The sequence below is a fragment of the Callorhinus ursinus genome, unplaced genomic scaffold (genome assembly GCF_003265705.2).
Source record: "Callorhinus ursinus isolate GAN/ISIS: 27379988/994484 unplaced genomic scaffold, GSC_fseal_2.0 scaffold71, whole genome shotgun sequence".
Taxonomy (NCBI): Eukaryota; Metazoa; Chordata; class Mammalia; order Carnivora; family Otariidae; genus Callorhinus; species Callorhinus ursinus.
The window spans coordinates 20694-45299 of NW_027397133.1; the positions used below are offsets into that span (position 1 = coordinate 20694).

Here is a 24606-nt window from a genome sequence, read left to right on the forward strand (position 1 = left end):
GTAATACATCTGGTAAACGGACACCCACGGAAAGCTTCTGGTGAAAAATTGCTTGCAGGAAGCGGTTTTCAAGAACAGAAAGATTTTGGGCAACGAGTACAGTGTTGTTGCGGGACTGTTGAGCACAGTGGTCAGGAAAGAATTCTTGAGAGGTACTCCGGTGCAACTTAGTAAGTTTATTTAAGTAGCTCAGGGACAGGACCCCACCGTGGAAGGAGCTGCACTTTTGCTGTATGAAACTGATGGTTATATGCTTAGTGCTCAAGGACGGGGGGACATGCCGGGAGTATTAGATCATTAATGTTTTCTTTGAATTTCTACTCCTAAAACTACATTTGCAGGATTTCGCTGGTGTCTATATTTCAGTTTGATATTAACTATGGATGAGATTTACAGGCAGTCATGAGGCCCTTGAAGAATGTAGCAACCAGCACATACTTGATTCTTACTGAAACAGTGCAGGTCAGCCTTCTGGGCTAAAGGTGAATGATTTTGTGCTTCTTTCCCTCATGGGTGTGAGATTGGCCATCACCAACTAAAGGAAAGAGCAGCTGGGACGAACCTACATTGGGACTGGGATTGGGGCCTCAGGGAAAGGCCACTAAAAGTGAGGCCATCAAGCGTCTGGAGCCAATGAGAAAGGTACAACCACAATTGACAGTCCAAAAATATTAAGGTCAATAGCTTTTCTCCCAAGGTACCAAGATGATTCAATGGGATTAGTCTTTTCAACAAACAATGCTGGGATAATTGTATTTCTATTTGCAGAAAAATAAATTAGGACCCTTAACTCTAACCATATACAAAGATTAACTAAGACCTAAATATAAGGGTTAACAGTATGAAATTTAGAGAGACAAACTGGAGATAATGTTCATAAACCAAATAAGTTAGCGAGTTCTGAGACAAGACAGTAATGGATGAGCCATAAAAGAAAAAGTATTAAATTGGACTTAAGTTAAAATTTAAAATGTTTGTATTTCGGATACCTGGCTGGCTAAGTCGGTAGAGCATGTGACTCTTGATCTCCGAGTCATGAGTTCAGGCCCTACATTGGGCATGGAGCCTACTTAAAAAATAATAATAAATAAAAACAAAAACATCTGTACTTTTTTTCTTTTAAACATTTGTACTTCCTAAGCACAATATTTAAAAAGTGAAGAGTGGAGCCAGAAATTGGAAGAAAATATCTCCACATTATACATCTGATAAAGGACTTGTATTTAGAATATATAAAGAATTGTTGGGATCCCTGGGTGGCTCAGTAGGTTAAACGTCTGCCTTCAGCTCAGGTCACGATCTCAGGGTCCTGGGATTGAGTCCTGCATTGGGCTCATTGCTCAGTGGGGAGCCTGCTCCCTCTGCCTGCTGTTCCCCCTGCTTGTGCTCACTCTTTCTGACAAATAAATAAAATCTTAAAAAAAAGAAAAGAATTGTCAAAATTCAACAATAACAAAACAACCATCCAGTTACTTTTGGTGGTCATGAAAATTTCTAAAAATTGGATTGTGGTGATGGTGGCACAAGTCTATAAACTTAGTGAATGTCACTGAATTGTACACTCACTAATGGTAAATGTTACATGTACATTTTGACAATAAACCTGTTAAAATGAATTGCTGTACCATACTACAAAATGTATAGGGTATGATTTTTTTTTTAAAAGACACCAAGTCTAATTGCGAAATATAAACTACCTAGGAATAAAAGTAAATGGAGATGTCTGGAACATATAAGAAAAAAGTTACAACAAATCTTGCAGTGAGAATGTAAGAATTTGGATAATGAGAGGGTCAAAATAGAAACTGAACATCATTGAAGATTTTGTTCAAGTGTACCTTACTTTAATGCATACATTTTATGTGACTCTAGTTACCATCCTACAAATTCACCTATAATATTATTACAGCCGCATAATAATATTATATACAAATATGCATAAACATTTTATAATATGGGAGTATGTTTACAATGAGAAATTAACTGATAAAAATTTAGTTACACCTATTTTCCCCAGTTTTATTAAGATATAATTGACATAGGTTTTATCTATTTTTAATAAACTTTTTATTTTCAGAAAATCTTAGATTTACATAAAAGTCACAAAATTCTACAAAGAGTTCACATATACCTTATCCAGCTTCCTCTCATATGACCACTTTATATAATTATGGTACATTTGTCAAATTAAGAAAACAACATTGTATAATACTCAACTGTATTACAGATTCTATTCATATTTCACAAGTTTTTCCACTACTGTCTTTTTTCTGCCCAAGAATACAATAATGCATTTATTTTTCTTTCTTTTTTTTTTAAGATTTTATTTATTTATTCATGAGAGACAGAGGGAGAGAGAGAGAGAGAGAGAAGCAGAGGGAGAAGCAGGCTCCCAAGGAGCAGGGAGCCCGATGCGGGACTCGATCCCAGGACCCTGGGATCATGACCTGAGCCGAAGGCAGACACTTAACCATCTGAGCCACCCAGGTGCCTGCAATAATGCATTTAGAAAATATGTTTCCTTGATTTTCTCATGTCTGTGACCATTCATTAGTCTTTTCTTTTTCATCTCTCAATTATTTTGAGGAGTACTGATCAGGTACTTTGTCTAAGTTTTCCTCATTAAACAGGGATTATGCATTTTGGAAAGACACTCAGAACTGAAGTTCCTTTCTCATCACATCATAGGTAGGGGTACCAAATATCAAAATGACTTAATGTTGATCTAGTAAAGGTATGTGTGCCAGTTTTCTCCACTGAAAATATCAAAACCAATTCTGGCCAAAAAGAACCATCATACATACAGTGCTTACATCAATAGATTTCAAGACTTATAAACCCATACTAGTATTGGTATTGATAGCATTGTTGAAAAAATAAGCACATAGATCAATGGAGATCCCAGGAAAAGACCCACACAAAGCAAATATACTCAACTGTTTGACAAAGGTACAAAGACTATTCAATGGTGAAAGGACAGACTTCAACACATCATGCTGGAACACGAAGATGTTCCTAAGCAAAAAAAAAAAAAAAAAAAAAAAGAATCTATACATTCATCACACAAGTCATATATCTGATAAAGGACTGGTATCCAGAACACAAAGAATTCTTAAAAGTTAACAATAAGAGAAGTCAGTTTAAAAATGGGCAAAGACCTTGAACAGGCACTTGATCAAGGACAAACAGATGGCAAACAAGCATATGAAAAGATGATCAACATCATTCGTTATTAGGAAATTACAAATTAAAAACTGCACTGTGATACAAATACCCAGATATTGGAATTGCCAAAATCCAAAAAAACTGAAAGTATAAAATGCTGGTGATAAGGTGGAGTAAGAGGAACTCTTAATATTTGCCAGAGACAATGCAAAAACAGACAGGCGTGTTAGAAGATAGAGTCTTGAATGTAGATGACCCCAATTTTTGGAAAGGTAATCTAAAAAATTTCTTTTAACAAAATTGCTCTCACTGAGGAGAAGAATTTAAGAAAATGGTTGCTTTTACTTGTGTCAAACCTGAGAGGAAATATCCGGGTAAACTTGGCCATAAGTTAAAAATCCTCTCTTTATTCACGGACAAACCACTTGATCATGGTGAACTACTCCGGTTTTTGTGGGGACAGTGAGAAGAGTGGATGTAGGAGACAAATTTTTCTTCACGTTTTTGTAGAACCTTGAGAAGGGACTTGAAAAACCGAAAGGAAATGTTTCCACTGTCCAAAAGTTGAGCCTCAAAACACCCACTAGCCCCGGGCTATGGGTCTCAAAACTTCCAGACTCCTATGTTGTCAAACACAGACAAACCCTGCACTCCCCAAACAACACTGACCTCACATTCCATCTCAAGTTCAGCCCAGGAACTCTGGTCCATGGAAACTCCTGCCCCTGCCGCCACAGGCTGCTCCCCGTCAGAAGCCCCCGGTGAAATCGCTAAGGAAGCCGAGGGGCAGCGATCATGGATCCGCACCTGCCACCTAGTTTTCAGTCACCGAGCCAGGCTGAGTTAACACACAGGCCCCAGGCCCTGGCCGTCGGCCCTTCATCATCAGTCTCTGAAGCCCATGCCTTAACTCACGCCCGCATTCCTCGGGGGCTGACCCCAAATAAAACCCCAAATACGGAAAACGACCCCACACGTGTTCCCGCCTCACCGGCTGGGCTCCTCACTCGGGACCCACCGCAGCCTCTGAGGGCCCCCGGGACGGCGTCCGACTGCGGTGCTCTCCGCGCCCCCCGCCCCGCCAGCGCTGGGGGCGTCGAGGGCTGCGAGAGGCGCGGCGGCCCTTCCGGAAGTGCGCTCGGCTCGCCGGGGGCCGGCGAACACGCGGCTGTGAGGTGCCACCATTTCCTCGTGGATCGTGTCCGGCGGGCGCCCATCCTGCCAGAAACGCGGCTCAGCTTTCTAAGGGCCTGTGAGCACGCGGGTGTGAGGTGACTACCGTTTCCTCACGGAGCGTGTCTGGCGCTTCCGACTGGAGCTGCCATCGGCTGCCAGCACTTTCCTCCGCGGGAAGAAAAGGAACCGTCTTAAGGGCAGCCGGGGCCTTCCTCTCTTCTCAAGAGATGGTCACAGGCGCAGAGCTAACTACCTTTCGGAGGCGGGAACCTCTCTAAGCCCGATATGGCGTGGGGTGCATTCTAATCATGAGTTTGGGAAAAACCGCAAGTGGACGGTTGCCCTGAGCCATTGGGCAGGAAGAACCTGGGTGCGGCCAGTTTGCTGTTAAGTCCGGTGTCCAAATGCGGAGAAGAGCCCAGAGAGCTCCTCGCTTGATCTACGTTGACTTGTCCTCCTCCTGTGCGTCTCCTTTATTCACACAACTGCCACAGGACACTTCCGGTCACCAAATGTGGGTGGGGATTGCCACACACCAAGCAATTTCCCAGGACACCAGCTGGCTGTCCTACAATGTAACCCTATTCTGACACTGTCAACGTGGAGATAGTGGCAGACCCCACAGGTGAAGGGTCCTGTCCTACAAAGTGTGCCCCTCTCCCCATTTCATGTGCCAATGGCAAGGAGCAGGTCTGCGCATTCCCTACATTTTCTGACTTGGCTACAAGTGGGAGCTTCCCCTCCTCTGGTTCCATTAATTTGCTAGAGCAGCTCACAGAATTCAGAGACAACACTGGGCGCCTGGGCGGCTCAGTTGGTGAAGCGACTGCCTTTGGCTCAGGTCACGATCCTGGAGTCCCGGGATCGAGTCCCACATCGGGCTCCCTGCTCGGCGGGGAGTCTGCTTCTCCCTCTGACCCTCCCCCCTCTCATGCTCTCTCTCTCTCTCTCATTCTCTCTCTCTCAAATAAATAAAATCTTTAAAAAAAAATCAAATAAATAAATAAAATCTTAAAAAAAAATTCAGAGACAACACTTACACCAGTTTATTAAAGGCTATGATAAAGAATATAGGTGAACAGCCAGATGAAGACATACACAGGATGAGTCCTGGAAGGGTCCCAAGCACAGGAGCTTCTAACCCCACGGAGTTGTGGTATGTTACCCTCCATGTACCTGGATGTGTTCACCTACCTGTCTGTTCACCTACCATTGGGGATTTTATGGAGGCTTCCTCAGGTAGAATTGATCAATTATTAACTCAATTTCCTTCTCCCATTTCTGGAGGATTGGGGGGGGGAGATGGGGAGGGGAGGCATGGCTGAAAGTTCTAAGCTTCTATGGCTTAGTCTCTCTGGTGACAAGTCCCCATCCAGAAGCCATACAGGAGAGCCCACCCAGGGTTGCCTCATTAGAATAAAAAATGCCCCTAGTGCACTCATCACTTAGTAATTTACAAGGGTTTTAGGAGTGTGTGCCAGGAACCAGGGGCAGAGACCAATGTATATATTTTCTATTATCTCACAAGGTCAAATAGCCAACTTCAAAGAGTAAGTGCTAAGTGATTCTACTTTCCTCATAGTCTACAAATGACAAACTTACAGAATCTCTGATGCCAGGGGTTAGGTTCACAGAAAAATGTGACTATGAAGGGTTTGCATGAGGAAGTCTGTGTAGACAAAACATTCTGTGGTGTTGGTTACACAAACGTACACATTATAAAGTTTCTTAAAACTGTACGTAAAAACCAAACAAAAATGAGTCCATGTCAAAACTGGTGAGATCCAAGTAAATCTTGTGGCTAAAAGCATTATAATAATTTCACTTTCCTCTATTTGGTAATGAACTCTGGTTATGTAAAATTTTACCTTTGGAAGTAGCTGGCTGAAGGGCATTTAGGAAATCCCTGATATATTCCAGTTTTTATGATTCTAAACTTATTTCAAATTCAAAATTGATGCTGCTTATAAACTTGGCTAAACATCCAAATACATTGAGTTATACATATGAAATGAATATATTACTTCATTTTGAAGAACTTCAAGTATTCTGTAATAACAACTAAACTTGGAACTAAAGAAATTCAAAAGTTAATTATATAATGACACAGGCATGGAACACTCCTGCATTGTACATATTAAAATTTAATCCATGTTGAGAGTAACTGCCACTATTTAAAATTTATAAAACCAATGATAAGGCAATCAGAAATAAAGCCAAAGTATCCTGTTCTGCATGCTTGTGAGGCATATTATCCATTAATTATGTTTAGGTGTATTATCCGTTAATTATTTTTAGACATGACAGAATGCTCTCATTCATCATTTCCCCAAAGCTTCTTTCCTTTAAGTTGTCTGATATTTTGCTAAAGTCCACCACATTGAATGTGTTCCTAAATTATTTCTGTATGGATTTCCTGGCAAATATATTACTTCAAGCCCTACTATATTTATTGCCACAGGAAAGTACTTGTCTAGTGTGAACTGACATCTACTGAGGTCTTACTTCTGGGCAGAGGTTTTCCCACAGTTATAGTTCTACCAATTAGAAATATTCATTCATTATCTGTGATGATCATGTGATAGCGTCTACTTCCCACTGACGGCTTTCCTAGTCTGTCACATTCATAGAATCTATTTCAGTCTACACTTTTTAGATGTATAATGTCCTAAAATATTTTCATCAAGGCTGATTGTATGTGAGTTGTCTTGTAAATTTTTTCATCAACATAAAACATGACACAATTGACCACTGAAGATAATACTATTCTTTGCATTGTTATTCTTCATTACATACTATTATCTTGAGGGCCTATCACTGGCAACAGGTTATCCCAAAGTGACTACCTGTGAATTCTCTTATGTTTAACAAGGATTGACAAGTGGGCAAAAGTTTTCCCACAATCACTGCATCCATAGGGCCTCTCTCCTGTATGTTTTCTTTGATGAACATTGAGCCCTGACTTTGTAGTGAAGGCTTTCCCACATTCACAGCATTCATATGGTTTCTCTCCTGTGTGAATTCTCTGATGGGTAATGAGATCATTTTTACGCAAAGAAAATTTTCCACATTCAGTACATGCAAAGGAAGTTTTTCCTGTGTGAAATCTCTGATGTTGTATGAGGCAGGTCTTCTTCCTGAAGGCTTTATCACATTCATTGCATTTGTATGGTTTCTCCCCAGAATGAGTTTGCTGATGTATACCTAGAGTACTCTTCATGGTGAAGCCTTTTCCACATTCATTGCATATATACGGTTTCTCCCCAGTATGAGTTCGCAAATGTGCAATCAGCATGCTCTTTCCAGTTAAGCCTTTGCCACATTCGTTACATATATAGGGTTTCTCTCCTGTATGAGTGCGCCTATGTACATTGAGATGACTCTTCTCTGTGAAGCCTTTTCCACATTCGTTGCATATATAGGGCTTTTCTCCTGTATGAGTTCGTTGATGTCCAATCAGCCGTATCTTTGCTGGAAAGCCTTTTCCACATTCACTGCATACATAAGGTTTCTCTCCTGTATGAGTGCGTTGATGTACAATCAGACGGCTCTTCACAGTGAAGCCTTTCCCGCAATCATTGCATATATATGGCTTCTCTGCAGTATGAGTTCGCTGATGTACAATGAGATCACTCTTCATGGTAAAGCCTTTTCCACATACACTACATACATAGGGTTTCTCTCCTGTATGTGTTCGCTGATGCCTGATAAGAGGACTCTTCAAGGTGAAGCCTTTTCCACACTCATTGCATGTGTAGGGTTTCTCTCCTGTATGAGTTCGCTGATGTACGATGAGACAGTGCTTCATTGAAAAGCCTTTTCCACATTCACTGCATGTATATAATTTCTGTTCTGTATGAGTTTGCTGATGTGTGATAAGACTGTTCTTCAAGGTGAAACCTTTCCCACATTCATTGCATATAAAAGGTTTCTCACCAGTATGAGTTCGATGATGTGCAACAAGACGCCTCTTCTCAATGAAGCCTTTTCCACATTCACTGCATATATAAGGTTTCTCTCCTGTATGAGTTTTCTGATGTGTAGTGAGACTAAACTTTGTAGAGAAGGCTTTCTCACATACACTGCATCCATGGGGCTTCTCTCCTGTATGAGTTCGCTGATGATAAATAAGCCGACACTTCTTGATGAACGCTTTCCCACATTCATTACATGTATAAGGCTTCTGTCCCATATGTGTTTTCTGGTGTATATTGAACTGTGATTTCTTGAGGAATGTTTTGTCACATTCAGTACATTCATAGTGTTTCAGTCCTGTATGAATTCTCTGATGTTCTGTTAGCCTGGATTTTCTAGAGAATGCCTTCCCACACAGACTGCATCCATGAGGTTTCTCTCTAGTATGAACTCTCTGATGATCAATGAGCTGAGACACCTTGACGAAGACTTTCCTACATTCACAGCATACATGGGCTCTCCGCAACTTCGGAGTTCTCTGCTGCTCAATGACCTGGGAATTATTGTTGGTGGGTTTTACACTTATAGGAAATTTTATTACACTATAAAATTGTTCATGGTTAGTATGCAGAAGAGATTTTCCATCTTCATTAAATTCAGTAGAGTTCTTTGAGTTACAGTTTATACTCTGGCTTTTAAAACTTAAATTTGATTTTAACGGTTTTTCAAGTAAGTCAAACATATCATAATTTTGCTTTAACAGGAAATGACTTTCACTCTGATTAAGAGTATTTGCAAATGTATTATGTTCACAGCATTGTTTCACACTCTTCTGAATGCTTCGATTTTGCAAGTGACATTGCAGAGGATCATCAACTTTCCTGATTTCTAGGAGAGAAAAGAACAATGAATTATTCTGTAATCTCTCATAATCTTAGCTTGGAATAAAACTGTTTTAAAAATGCCTTCGTGTGGGGGTACCTGAATGGCTCAGTCTGTTAAGTGTCTGACTTCGGCTCAGGTCTTGATCTCAGGGTCCTGGGATCGAGCCCCCACATCGGGCTCCCTGCTCCTCGGGAAGCCTGCTTCTCCCTCTCCCTCTGCCCCTCCCCTCACTCGTGCTTGCTCTCTCTTTCAAACAAGTAAGATCTTAAAAAAAAAAAAGTTAAAAATAGAACTACCCTGGGGCACCTGGGTGGCTCAGTTGGTTAATCAGCTGCTTTCAGCTCAGGTCATGATCCCAGGGTCCTGGGATTGAGCCTTGCATCAGGCTCCCTGCATGGGCAGCCTGCTTCTCCCTCTCCACTGCTTGTGCGCTCTCACGTGCTCTTTCTCAAATAAATAAATAAAATCTTTTTTAAAAAATAGAACTACCCTCTGATACAGCAATTGAACTACTAGGTATCTACGCAAAGGATACAAAAATACAGATTTGAAGGGGCACATGCACCCTGACGTTTATAGCAGCATTATCAACAATAGCTAACCTATGGAAAGAGCCCAAATGCCCACTGACATGAATGGATAAAGAAGATGTGGTATCACAGCCATCAAAAAGAATGAAATCTTGCCTTTTGGAATGATGTGGATGGAGCTAGAGTATATTATGCTAAGTGAAATAAGTCAGAAAAAAACAAATATAGGATTTCACTTCATATGTATAATTTAAGAAACAAAACAAATGAACATACAGGAAGGAAAAAAAAAGAAGCAAACCATAAGAGACTCTTAACTATAGAGAACAAACTGAGGGTTGATGGAGGGAGGTGGGGATGGCCTAACTGGGTGATGATGGGTATTAAGGAGGGTAGTTGTGATGAGCACTGGGTGTTATATGTAAGTGATGAATCACTAAATTCTATCCTGAAACCAATATTACACTATATGTTAACTAGCTAGAATTTAAATAAAAATTTGGAAAAAAAAGATAAAAAAGATGTTGTATACACATACAATGGAATATTACTCAGCCATAAAAAAGAAGGAAGTCTTGCGATTTGCAACATGAATGGACCTAGAGGATCCAATACTAAATGAAATATGTCAGCCAGAGAAAGACAAATACCTTGTGATTTTACCCATATGTGGAATTTAAGAAACAAAACAAGTGAACAAAGCAAAAAAGAGACAAACAAAAAAGCAGTTTCTTAAATACAGAGAACAAACTGATAATTGCCAGAGGGGAAGTGGGTGGGAGGATGGGTTAAATAGATAAGGGGAATTAAGAGCAACTTATCTTGATGAGCACAGAGAAATATATAAAATTGTTGAATCATTATACTGTATACCCCAAACTAATAACACTGTATGTTAATTATACTTGAATAGGAAAAAAAAAAAGAATCAGACTCAAGTCTTAAAAAATCAGTAGAAATTCCATTTTGCCATCACTTTAGAAATTGAAAAGTAATAATAAATCAGCACAGCCAGTGTCAGGGCATGATTGACCGAATTACAAAAAAAAAAAAAAAAAAATCATGTGAAAACAAAAGCTTTAGGAAAATAAATGCAGTGATAACATCTAATAACTAAAAGAAAATATGAATTAACAAAACCACGAAGCAGATAATTAGAAGCAGACATAAGTTATGACATGGTTTGGGTTAGAAATCATGTAGCATGTTAAAAAAGATATTTTCTTGTTAATCAAATGACCTTTAAGAAGAGAGCTCAGTGGCACCTGGATGGCTCAGTCGGTTAAGTATCCAACTCTTGATTTCCGCTCAGATCATGATCTCAGGGTTGTGATATTGAGCCGTGTCAGGCAGTGGAGCCTACTTAAAATTCTCTCTCCCTCTACCCGTCACCACCCCCCAAAAAGAAGAAAGCTCCACAAGTAGAGAACATTCAAGGTAATGAGGTAACGCCAGAATAGGGAGAAATTTAAAATCTGTAGTTGTGTTGAGCTGAAAAAGAACCTAAATTAAAAAAAAAAAAAGGATGGAGAGAAGATAATTCCTGTTCTCACACAGAAAATGGGAAGTCATAGGCTAACTGCCATGAAGAAGGGCAAAATACAAAGAAAGAAAGCATGCATTAGAGAAGCCAATTTGGATGTCTGAGAGAAGGGAAAAAGGTTAATTCATGGGAATAAAGGAAGCTTTTCAGAGTTATGAGAACTGAGAAGAAAATGAAAACAGAAGTATGGAGAACCTCCAGGGTTCTGGTGGGAAAGTGGGGGAGGGAAGCCAAAGAACGACGTAACTGCACAGCAAAAACCAGGTTATCATGGAGACAAAGCATCCAACGTGGGGTTAGATATTATGGAACAAAATCATTATTTCCTAGTAAGGCAGGCAAGCAAAGTAGTAAGAAAAAAGTGATGAAGTCAAAGTTGTTTCTTTCCAGAGAGGCCTGGAAAGTGGAATTTCATAGCAGGAGAGGTGGTTAACACAGGTAAAAACACTGTCATGGTGGATCAAGAAGAAGAAGATTATAGAAAATTCTAGGAGGGGGAGCCTGGCTGGCTCAGTCACTGGAGCACGCAATTCTTGATCTTGGGGTTGTAAGTTCGAGGCCCGTGTTGGGTATACAGATTACTTAAAAATAAAAATCCTCAAAAAAAAATTAAAAAGGGGGCGCCTGGGTGGCTCAGTCGGTTGAGCATCCAACTCTTGATTTTTTTTTTTAATTTTTATTTATTTATTTGAGAGAGAGAGAATGAGAGAGAGAAAGCACATGAGATGGGGGAGGGTCAGAGGGAGAAGCGGACTCCCCGCTGAGCAGGGAGCCCGATGTGGGACTCGATCCCGGGACTCCAGGATCATGACCTGAGCCGAAGCCAGTCGCTTAACCAACTGAGCCACCCAGGCGCCCCCAACTCTTGATTTTGGCTCAGGTCATGATCTCAGGTTGTGGGATTGAGACCTGCATCAGGCTCTGCTCTCAGCGGGGAGTCTGCTGAGGATTCTTTCTCTCCCTCTCCCTCTGTCCCTCCCCATGCTCACGCATGCTTTCTCTCTAAAAAGAAATAAATAAAATCTTTTTTAAAAATAGTAAAAAAAGAAAAGAAAATCCTAGGAAGATGACCATGCAAACAAAAATAAGAAATATATAAAGTAAGCAGGGATCCAATCTCAAAAGAAAAAAAAGGGGCATATTTTCCTCTAAACTTCAACAAAGAAAAGAGTTCTCATATGGGAGGGGCTGTTTATGTTTCCTCAGACACTGTCACAGTTCTGATGCCTTCTCTGACTGACCAGAATACTACTGCAGCCGCCCATCTTGGCAGTTCTCACTCACCTGGGCAGATTCGGCTGTGGATTTCATCTTCTAGCGTCCAAAGTTCTCCTCGTTCCAACTTGGAGAGTGCATCTGGTTTGCTGGCTTGATACCCTGTTCGTGAGAAAAGACAGAAGACCTAGTGGACTGGGGTAGATCAAGAAGGGATAATGTTACATTTTAGGGACTAAACAGGTTTCACATCTGTAACATCAAGGCTTTTCTCTCAAAAGATGGGACATTATACCCACTTGTCTAAGGCAAGAGAAGGATCTGAGGATCTACCATTTCAAAGTATTAAAGAGTTAAGTTTGGGCGCCTGGGTGGCTCAGTTGGTTGGGCAACTGCCTTTGGTTCAGGTCATGATCCTGGAGTCCCAGGATCGAGTCCCGCATCGGGCTCCCTGCTCAGCAGGGAGTCTGCTTCTCCCTCTGACCCTCCCCCTTTCATGTGCTCTCTCTCTCTCTCTCAAATAAATAAATAAATAAAATCTTAAAAAAAAAAAAAGAGTTAAGTTTGGGGCATCTGGGTGGCTCAGTTGGTTAAGCGACTGCCTTCGGCTCAGGTCATGATCTCGGGGTCCTGGGATCGAGCCCTGCATCGGGCTCCCTGCTCGGCGGGAAGCCTGCTTCTCCCTCTCCCACTCCCCCTGCTTATGTTCCCTCTCTCGCTGTCTCTCTCTCTCTGTCAAATAAATAAATAAAATCTTAAAAAAAAAATAAAGAGTTAAGTAGCTGAGAAAGAAAGAGCCACTGGCAGAGCACCCTATGAGTGACACAGGGGAGCTGTCCTCACCCACTGATACCAGGTTCCTATAATTTTCCAACATCATGTCCCGGTACAAGTCCTTCTGAGCAGGGACCAAGAGCTGCCACTCCTCCCAGGTGAAGTCCACAGCCACATCATCAAATGTCAGGGATTCCTGTTATAACACAGTTATGTTTAATGAAGTGATATTCTTGTGGTGATATGGAAAAAACAGATAAAGGAAATTATTCTGCTCATTTCGCCATATAGGAAATAGTGGTTTTTATTCTTTAATACATTGTGAAGAAGAAATCTTGTATAATATTATGTCATTGTGCAATCTTCTATTCATTCAACCAACTTGAAAATTTAAGAAAGTTTCTGTAATAGGTGTCACTAAACCCTCTTGCCTAGTGTAAGAATATCTGTAATCTATATATATTTGAGCATCTACTTGCCAATACTGAACTATAATACTTATAAGCAGACAAATAATACAGATTTCTAAATTCACCATGAGCATTTGAGCCAATACCAAAACCAGTAATGAAGAGACTGCAGATAATAGTCATGAGACAATACATACTATTTCAGTGCTTAATAAACAAAATAAAAGAAACTGTATAAAACAAAAGGATTAACAGATAATTAAACAAATTTGTAAAAAAAAACTATAAAGAACGTATTTATGGACACGTATATGTACATAGACAAATATATATGTATGTGTGCATATAATTAGGCAGGGTTAATACCACAATAAACACAATGAAGCAACAGCTGTAAGAAATACATTTTTACATTTATAAGTAGTAAAGGCAGTTAAGGACCTCACCCACCACAACATCTCTCTGAAGAACCATCAAAGACCTATGTGACTTCAGACCTATGTGCCATGAAACATTAACATCCCTCAAGAAACCGGTCTGTTTTCTCCTCACAGTCAATGCCTGTGATATTGCAATATAATAAGAGGTTTGTATTTGGTATTCCTCTCTGGTTCCTTGCACAAGAGCTCCTAAAGCCCTGGAATTTCCTAAGTGGTTGGGGTGGGAGGGGCATCTTACATTATTTATAAATAAGCCCCTTTCAACCATACCTGAATTTATATTAACGAGGTAACTCTGGCAGGCCCCTAGATAAACCTAAGCATGTGGCTGGTTGCTAGGGAAACCAACCTATTGATTACAGGGCTAGAACTTTCAGCCCCACCCCAGCTGTCCAGGGTGGGGAGAGGGACTGGAGATTCAGACAATCACTAATGGCCAGTGATTTAATCAATCTCCCCTACGTGATGAAACCTCCATAAAAAACACTACAGTCCGGAGGCACTTGGGTGGCTCAGTGGTTTAAGTGTCTGACTTTGGCTCAGATCATGATCACAGGGTCCTGGTATGAGCCCTGCGTCAGGCTCTGTGCTCAGTGGGGAGTCTGCTTCTCCCTCTGCCTCTGTCCCCTCCCCCACTTGTGCACATGCACATGCTCTCTCTCTCAAATAAACAAAATATTAAAAAAAACAAAAAACAGAAAACAACCCACGCTACACTACAGGGCTCAGAGAACTTCCAGGTTGGTGAGCACATCAAGGTGCTGGGAGGGTGGCTTGCTTGGAGAGGGCATGGAAGGTCCTTGCCCCTTCTCCCATACCTTTTTCTACGCCTCTCTTCCATTTGGCTTTTCCCATCTTCTATCCTTTATAATAAACTGGTAAATATGAAGTAAAGGGTTTTCCTGAGTTATGTCAGTCACCGTAGTGATTTATCAAAACCGACGAAGGGACTGTGGGAACTGCCTATTTGTAGTCAAGTCAGAAGTATGGGTACCCTGGGCACTCAGTACTTGGCTTCTGAAATGCGGGCAGTCTTGCAGGGCTGAGCCCTTTAAACTTCAGTATGATAGTAACTCCATGTAGTCAGTGTCAAGATTCAATCAAATTGTAGACAGGTGGTATCTGGAGAGTTGGAGAACTGGTCATGGGTGTGGAAAAACTCATGTTTGGTGTCAGAAGTGTCGGCAGTAGAAACAGATCACAGTAATGCCTACCATGAAACTTACCAAGATTCCCTTGTGATGACTGTCAGAGATATTTGCAGCACACTGACAGCTAATGTGACCTACAGGGTCTTACACAGTCACATGTATTCATTCCAACATGAATCACAAAGTACGAATCCTATGAAAAATAGGTTCCTGATTCTACTTTACCCAGATTTCTCCAGATCCTGCTATTCTCAATTTAAACTTTTCTTTTTAATTGCACTGACTTTTCTTTTGTAGATCTCTACTAATCCATTGAGAAATAAAGTAAAGAATAAAAGAAACCAAAAGTCACCTGGGCTTGGATCATCTTCTTCTGATTTTGGGAAATAGCTGCTAACTTGGATTCTCGGTCTTTAGCTCTTCTGGATCAGCTCTAAATTTCTGTTCAAAAATCTCAGTCTCCAATCAAGGGTTTCCCCAGAAATGACGTTACCTAAGTCTTGGAATCTTCTCTTCCTTTCCCCCTTGATCCCTCTTATCCTGGGAAGCCAGCACCTACAGGCCGAAAAGCAAATTACTCCGGGTGGTACATTCTCTTTAGGCCCAGATGTTGTCACTGTTTCATTGCATTCACCTTAAACCAAGGCCCCAAAAGATCTTTTTATTCAGTGCTCTGGGCCAAGAAAACATGACATTCAGAAGGTTTGGGAAGCACACCTTTCTTCTGTAGAGTAGAAGTAGTATGACTGTCAAAGGGAATGTGGGGGGCACCTGGGTGGCTCAGTCGTTAAGCGTCTGCCTTTGGCTCAGGTCATGATCTCAGGGTCCTGGGATCGAGCCCCGCATCGGGCTCCCTGCTCAGCGGGAAGCCTGCTTCTCCCTCTCCCACTCCCCCTGCTTGTGTTCCCTCTCTCGCTGTGTCTCTCTTTCTCTGTCAAATAAGTAAATAAAATCTTTAAAAAAAAAGGGGGGGGAATGTGGGACACAGCCCTAGAAGAGCATGATGCCCAGTGGCAGGGGACTCCTCAGGTGGGTCCATTTTAGGAAAAGAGGACATATAGACAGTTAAAATGTACTCGTTTTTATTTTATTTTTTAATTAATTTATTTACTTATAAAGAAACAGAAAGCACCTGCAAGCAGGAGAGGGGCAAAGAGAAAGGGAGAGAGAGAATCCCAAGCAGGATCCACGCACAGCACGGAGCCCAACATGGCTCAATCTCATGACCCTGAGATCACGACCCGAGCCAAAACCAAGAGTTGGATGCTTAACCAACTGAGCCACCCGGGCGCCCCATTTATCTTTTAAATCATGCATGTCCATCTACCTCTTCAAAAGTCTTCTGACATCCCAGGATGCATACACTTTGATTTTGAGAACATTGTGCTAAGCAAATAATAAGCAGGGTCTTATTTAATTTCTCATTACCATCTATTTCTTGATACTCTCTAGAGTATTATAAGTATAAACCTATATAGGATAGTCAGCAAAAATATTCTTTAGAAATAGAACTGAAATAAAGACATTTTCAGGCAAAAGCAGAGAAAATTCTTCATCAGAAGACCTGTGTTACAGCAAACAAGAATGTTCTTCAAGCAAAAGGAAAGGATCCTCCAACATAAGTAGAGGAGCAAGGAGTCAAGAGAAACAAAACTGGTAAGAGTTTAAGTCTAAATTAGTACCAAATGGGGATGCTGGGTGGCTCAGTCGGTTAAGCGACTGCCTTTGGCTCAGGTCATGATCCCAGAGTCCTGGGATCGAGTCCTCTGCTGGGCTCCTTGCTCAGTGGGGAGCCTGCTTCTCCTTCTGCCTCCCATTCCCCCTGCTTTTGCTCTCTCTCTCTCTCTCTCTTTCTGATAAATAAATAAAATCTTTAAAAAAAGAGGCAAATTATCAGTATTCACCTAACATATCTATATACCTCTTGAGTCAGGTGGTTAGTTATAACATTTAAATTAAAAAATTCTATACCATCTTAAAGCACACATAGGTCAAGGTCAGTGTTAAAGCACAAGACATTTCACTGGAATAATTTAACATTCAATTTAAAACAGTCAATAAAAGTATTGCTAGTAACTTAAAAAATCTACTTCTAAGAATTTCTGAAAAGGAAATACTGGCAACAGTATAATATTTGACAGGACATTTAGTTTCTTCATTATATTTTTCATAAGAGCACTTATATTTTAAATCAGAAAATGATCAGCATTCTACAATTAAAATAAAATTGCCGTTGCTAGATCATTAAAGCAAGTTCATAGCTTTAAAAGTTTTCATACCAAAAAAAAAAAAAGAGAGAGAAACAAAGGGGAGGCAGGGAGAGAGAAAATGAGTTATAAATACAAATTTTACAAAGCACAAAAACATAAATATGGGGAAATTATCAGCCTTTTTAGTCAAATATACTAGGATCCTGCCATCACAGATCACTATTTTAGGTATTTTACTTCACTTAATCTTCAAAACAACACCTGAGGGAGAGACTTTAACTTCTTTTTGCCATCAGGGAAACAGACAGGTCACATCAATTACACAATGGGATTGAAAAGTCGGACTCATTTCAGGGGCGCCTGGGTGGCTCGGTGGGGTACGCGTCTGCCTGCACCGCAGGCCACGGTCCTGGAGTCCTGGGACTGAGCCCCTCGGTTGGGCTCCCTGCTCGTGGGGAGTCTGCTCCTCCCTCTCCCTTTGCCCCTCAGCTCACGCTCTCTCCCTTGCTCACCCTCTCTCTCAAATAAATAAAATCTCAAAAAAATAAAAATCAGATTCAACTCACTCTAAAATTCGCTTTCATTCCACTTCACCGCAGGCCAAGACTACTTGTAAACAAGATTCATCAAGTAAACAAAGGAAACGAGTAAAAAGCTATTAGAACTCTATTAGTTGGGTGATCGCAGAGGCATTTAGAGTAACTGGAGGACAGCAACTGTCTTTAAAAGGCACCAACAGAAGACTGATTCAGGATGTGTATGGGTGGCTCGGGCGGCTAGGCTTCTATCTAAAACTTTGACTGCTGCAAGTTCGAGAGGAAGGGGTGAGGCTGGCTGCCCAAGAGGGTTTAAAAACTAGAGCTGAAGACTTGGGGCTACAGGGCAGCAGGGGGACGCAAACGCACCTGGCGTCTGCGGCAGCAGCCGAGGTCCGGCCTCAGCACACGCCCCGGCCAAGCCCCGGGCCTCCAGGCGCGACCCACACTCGCCCCGGCGCCCCGGGCGCTCGGGGCGGCACCCCCGTGAGCCCCCACAGACCCCTGCACGTGAACCCCGAAACCGCTCATCTCTGAGCCCCGAACAAATGCCGCACCGCAGGCAGCCTCCTCCGACAGCCACAACGCTGCGGCTAGCAAGCTCTGAGCCCCGGAGAGGAGACGGCCCCCAGGTGTGCCCTGGGCACCAGATCGCCGAGCCGCAGAGAGCTTTCACCACGAGCCGCGACAGCACCTCCCTGACTGGCGCCAGGGGCGCCCACAAGCTCACACCCTAACACGGAAGAACATGCGCCGACGCTCTCCGCCCCCTGGAATCCCAGCCGCATCACCCAAGGCGAACGTCGACCCACAAACGCACCCTGACACCGACCTGATTTTCGCCACACACCACCGCGACCGGTGGGCGCCTGAACTTACTTCGCTAAACTTCGCCAGCGTCCCTCAGCACCCCGGGACGGTGGCCAACAAGGGTCTGAGGCGTTTCCAGAGAAAAGGCAACCGGATCCCGGTTTTTCCGCTGCGGCAACATGGCCGCGCCCTGGCCGTGCCCTACGGGGGCGCCCATCTTGGATGACGGTCGTACGGCGAGCCGAGGGGCCTCTTCTGCGCCCGCGAGCAGGGGCGGCTGGGAAAGCGGACGGGCCGGTGGGTCCGGCAGAAACGCACGGGCGTGTCCAGGCGGACGCTTAAACCGGGCAAAAAGGACGCGGCGGACATCCCTTTCAGCTAGCCGACTAGAAGATTAAAATTAGACGGCTCAGTTGGCACGACCCTGTTAACAGGAAGTGGAGGTATTTGTCCGTCACAAAACACGCTTGGGAAAAGGCGAACCCACCTACAGACGCTTCCTCCACCGAGTTTCTAGCAAAAATGGGCTTGAAGCGACTTTTGGACAAAGCACGACGTCCGCAGAAGCTCTGAGGGCATAGGGATGGTGGTCACTGACTAGGAAATAAAAGCGCCGGAACGCGCCAGTTAGGCTTGGGGGCGAGTAATAGGGGAAAAGGCCACCGAAAGTCAAAAAAGGTTAGTGCCCAGGGCGAAGGGCTGGAGCGAGGACGCAGGCGGAGCTTTCCCTGGGTCGAGAGAGGAAGACAGGCTTTGAGGACCAAAGGCCAGAAATAGGGAAGAATGGAGGAAAAGGCGTATGCATGTGAGAGAGAAATTGCCAACTGTTTTCCAGTCAGTATACCAACCCATTCCACCATCAATATATGAGATCCACTCTCCACATCCTATTCTAAAAGGAATAAGAAAAAGACTAATTTTTTAAATAGCTCAATAAGCCACTTATTTTTAAAAAATTGCAAATACTCAATTTTTTAAAAAGTGCATCTAATATTCAAATAGATGCAAAGTAAACATGAAGCAAAAATATTTTAAGCCTTAAGATTCATAAAGATTGAACGATGACAAACAAGGAACCATGGAACACTACATCAAAAACTAATGATGTAATATATGGTGATTAACATAATAAAAAATTAAAAAAAAAAAGATTGAGCGAAGACTAACATTCCAGAGTGGCGAGGCCATGGGATAAAGGCACTCGATTACGCTATGTCTTATTTTTCTCATCTGTCCACCACATACAGCTTTGAGTACTATCTTGCTTATCATAGTTGGAAGTTTAAAATGCACATACTTAATATTAGGTATTTGATGTGTTTTGGGGGAGGCAGGATTCAGACGAGGGCATATAAATCAGTAAAATCCTGCAATTATCCAATTTAAACTTTTCATCTCTTTAAACCAGCAATTAATTTCAAAAATTGATTCAGTATTTTTTTTTTGAGAACATGTACAAGGGTAATTATGGCATCAATTTTGACAATTTTAAAGAAATAAACACTCTTGTGCTTGTTACATAAATGTACTACTCTTGGGTCTCTATATTCATTTTTTTCTTTTTAAGATTTTATTTATTCATTTGACAGGGAGAGACAGTGAGAGAAGGAACGCAAGCAGGGGTGGTGGGAGAGGGAGAAGCAGGCTTCCCGCGGAGCAGGGAACCCGGTGCAGGGCTCGATCCCAGGACCCTGGGATCATGACCTGAGCCGAAGGCAGATGCTTAACGACTGAGCCACCCAGGCGCCCCTCTATGTTCACTTTTGGATAGCATCCCTTCCTAGTGACACTGACCAATGTGTCTAATAGGACAAATAACAAACAGGATAGAACTAGACTTGCTCAGTAAGGTATGGTCTATGTGTCTCTTGGAGCTCTTCTAACACATTAGAATAGAGCCCAGGCTAGCCTCTTGCAGCATGAGAGCCTGTGAAAGACCCCATCAATTCCAGTGGAGGCTTAGAGGTGTAGCCACTTAGTTCGCGGAGCCTCTGTCCAGACAGCCCCACCAGACATCCAACCCTAGGCCCACACAACAGAATTAGTAAATGTTTGTCTTGAGACATTAACTTTTAGGAAAGTGATTTTATAATGCAAAGTAACTAATACCAATATGAATGTACATCAGTAGGTGATCTGTTAAATAAATCATAAATGAACATGCATACAGACATAAAAAGAATGAAGGACACTGTAAATTTGGTGCAGCCACTATGGAAAACAGTGTGATGTTTCCTCAAAAAATTAAAAATAAAACCACCATATGACCCACTAATTCTACTTGAACTTATCCAAAGGAAATGAAATCACTATCTTAAAAAGACAGTTGTTCTGGGGCGCCTGGGTGGCTCAGTTGGTTGGGCGACTGCCTTCGGCTCAGGTCATGATCCTGGAGTCCCGGGATCGAGTCCCGCATTGGGCTCCCTGCTCGGCGGGGAGTCTGCCTCTCCCTCTGACCCTCTTCCCTCTCATGCTCTCTATCTCTCATTCTCTCTCTCTCTCAAATAAATAAATAAAATCTTTAAAAAAAAAAATTAAAAAAAAAAGACAGTTGTTCTCCCATGCTCATTGCAGCATTATTTACAACAGCCATGGCATCGAAACCTAAGTGTCTTCCTACACAAAATGAATGGATAAAGAAAATGTACACACAAATGAATATTATTCAGCCATAAGAAAGAAAATCCTGCCATTTATGACTCATAAATAGATCCTGAGGGTACTATGCTAAGTGAAATAAGTCAGAGAAAGACAAATACTGTATGATCTCACTTATATGTGGAATCTAAAAGAAAAAAAAACTAAACTCAGAGAAAAATTGGTGGTTGTGACAGGCAGGGTTGGGGGTGGGGTGTGGATGAAATACCTTAAGATGGTCGAAATGTACAAACTTCCAGTTGTAAGATAAATAAGTCTAATTATAGTAGTAATAATGCTATGTTGAATATCGTTGGCCATTAGGGAAATGTAAGTTAAGCTCAAGATTGTTTACTACTATATACCTAAGAGAATAGTTAATGTAAAATATAGCAACAATACCAACTGCTGGGGAGGATGGAGAGCAACTAAATCTCTCCTATGTTGCTAGTTGAATGGCTAAAAGAAATACCCAGTTGACCCTTGAGCAACATGGGTTTGAACTGCATGAGTTCACTTATATGTGGATTTTTTTACAGTGTAGTACTGTAAATGTTATTTTCTCTTCCTTATGATTTTGTTAGGCTTTATAATTTTTTAAAACTCCAGTATAATTAACATATAGTATTATATTAATTTCACGTGTACAATATAGTGAGTCAATAATTCTATAAATTACTTAGTGCCAATCACTTTAAGTGTACTCTTAATCTCCCTTTTTTCCACCCATTCCCCCACCCACCTCCCCTCTGGTAACCACCAGATCATTCTCTATATAAAGAGTCTGGGGGAACGCCTGGGTGGCTCAGTTGGTTGCGTGACTGCCTTCAGCTCGGGTCACGATCCTGGAGCCCCGGGATGGAGTCCTGCATTGGGTTCCTTGCTCAGCAGGGCGTCTGCCTCTCCCTCTGACCCTCCCCCCTCTCGTGTTCTCTCTCTCATTCTCGCTCTCTCAAGTAAATAAATAAATCTTTTTAAAAAAGTCGTTTTTTTTGTTCATGTTTCTTAAATTCCACATATGAGTGAAATCATATGGTATTTGTCTTCCCCATAAGTCTTATTTTTTTTTAAAGATTTATTTATTTGAAAGAGAGCAAGCAAACAGGGGGAGGGGCAGAGGGATAGAATTTTTCAAGCAGACCTGGCACTGAGCTCAGATCCTGACGCAGGGCTCAATCCCACGACCCATGAGATCATGACCTAAGCCAAAACCGAGTCAGACACTTAACTGACTTAGTCACCCGGGCGCCCCAGAAGTCTGGTTTTCTTTTAGCTTACTTTAAGAATATAGTATATAACACATAATCGACTGTTTATGTTATTGGTAAGGCTTCCAGTCAACAGCAGGCTATTGGTAGTTAAGTTATACGTGGATTCTCAACTGCCTGGGCGTCAGTGCCCCTAACCCCCATGTTGTTCAAGTGTCAAATGCACTGAATACCAAGTGCTAGAGAGGACACAGAACAATATTTCATACACTGCTGGTGAGAATGTACAAGAGCACAGCCATAATGGAAGAGGGTAGTTTCTTATAAGGCTAAACACAACTTACCATACATCCCCACAATCATACACCTGAGTATTTATTGTAGAGAAATGAAAACTTCTGTTCACACAAAACCCTGTATGCAGATTTCATACCATCTTTACAACAGTTGAAACGAGGAAATCTCTTCCAAGAATGAAGGGATAAACAAACTGGTCATCCAGTATGTGTATTACTCACTAATAAAAACAACCATCCATTAACTCACGTAAGTCTTCGGAGCAATTTGCCAAATGACAAAAACATGAAAAGCTTACATACTTCCTACCAATAAAAAATTATAAATTTGTATATAGTTAATAATATAACTTTTATGGAAAAAATATAAAATTATATGAATAAATACAACCTATATATAAAATATATAAAATCCAGTTGTAAAAATGATTTTTGTAACATTCATAAAATTATACAATTATACTGATGGAAAACAGGTAAGTGGTTGCTAGAGGTAGGTTTGGATAAAGGGAATGAGCATAAAAAGGTATAATGAGGAAATTTGTGTTGATTACAGTCTTATGTGATGGTTGTGGTAGTGGTTACATGAATCTATATATGTAATAAAACTTCTTAGAATTACAACATAAAAAAAAACCATGAAAATCTAATGAAATCCAAATAAGGTTAAGGGCTTAGCTAACAGTATACTACCAATGTCATTTTCCTGGATTCAATAAGATGTGGCTTACATAAATGTTTTTACTGGGAGGCGTTAGGTAAAGGATACTAGGGAAGTCTTCTGGACTATTTTGCAATTTCTTGTAAGTTAAAATGATTTCAAATTAAACATTTTATAAAAATAACTTGGAAGGTGGTTTTATAAAATATTTGGTCATATTTATAAACTTAGTTAAGCAAGTATAAATACTTGTTATTTTATAAATTTAAAACAGTTTCCTTTTAAACTACTTCAGTATGTGGGGCACCTGGGTGGCTCAGATGGTTAAGCGTCTGTCCTCGGCTCAGGTCATGATCCCAGGGTCCTGGGATCGAGGCTCGCATCGGGTTCCCTGCTCAGCAGGAGGCCTGCTTCTCCCTCTCCCACTCTCCCTGCCTGTGTTCCCTCTGTTGCTGTGTCTCTGTCAAATAAATAAAATCTTAAAAAAAAGCCAAAAAACTACTTCAGTATGCTAAATTTACAATTAAGTTTAGAGCCAAAGAAAGGTAAAAAATCATATAATACAGAGTAGTCCTAGAATACTCCATAGAACACTCTGCACGGTGTATAACAATAAATCAGTGATGAGGAAAGCAGACTATACTTTTTAAAACTAAGGAATTACTGACAAGGCCACTAGAAAAGGGTTTCAAAGTATCATCTGAAAATGTACATCAGGTGAATTATCTGATGTATAATGAGGTCAGACTTGTAACATTTAAAAGCACTGACATTTACCACTTTCACAGGACTTCATTTCTTCATAAGTTCTCTGATATTTGACTGCAGGTGCTCTACATTTAGTATGTTCATGAAGTTTTCATTTCTCTATGATTTCCTGACAAAACGAGGCAGAATGTGTCACTGATATCCCGCCATATATATATATATAATCGTCCTCTTTAAGTTTTTCTCCAGTGTGGACTCTGACCCTCACTGAGGTCTTCTTTCTGGGTAAAAGCTTTCCCATGGTCATCATAAATTTTTTTTTAAATCATATTTCTA

At 41.4% G+C, this 24606-nt stretch overlaps 1 protein-coding gene across 1 annotated transcript in view; it reads right to left on the reverse strand.

Annotated features, from left to right (window-relative positions):
* Positions 1–21087, reverse strand: part of LOC112806975 (uncharacterized) — a 41779-nt gene extending 20692 nt beyond the window's left edge. Inside the window, 5 exon segments of the mRNA XM_025849514.2 lie at positions 7188–9144; positions 12499–12591; positions 13273–13399; positions 15557–15759; positions 18783–21087. Coding sequence (XP_025705299.2) covers positions 7188–9144; positions 12499–12591; positions 13273–13399; positions 15557–15571 — 2192 coding nt within the window. The 5' untranslated portion in view covers positions 15572–15759; positions 18783–21087.
* Positions 21088–24606: the final 3519 nt, after the last annotated feature.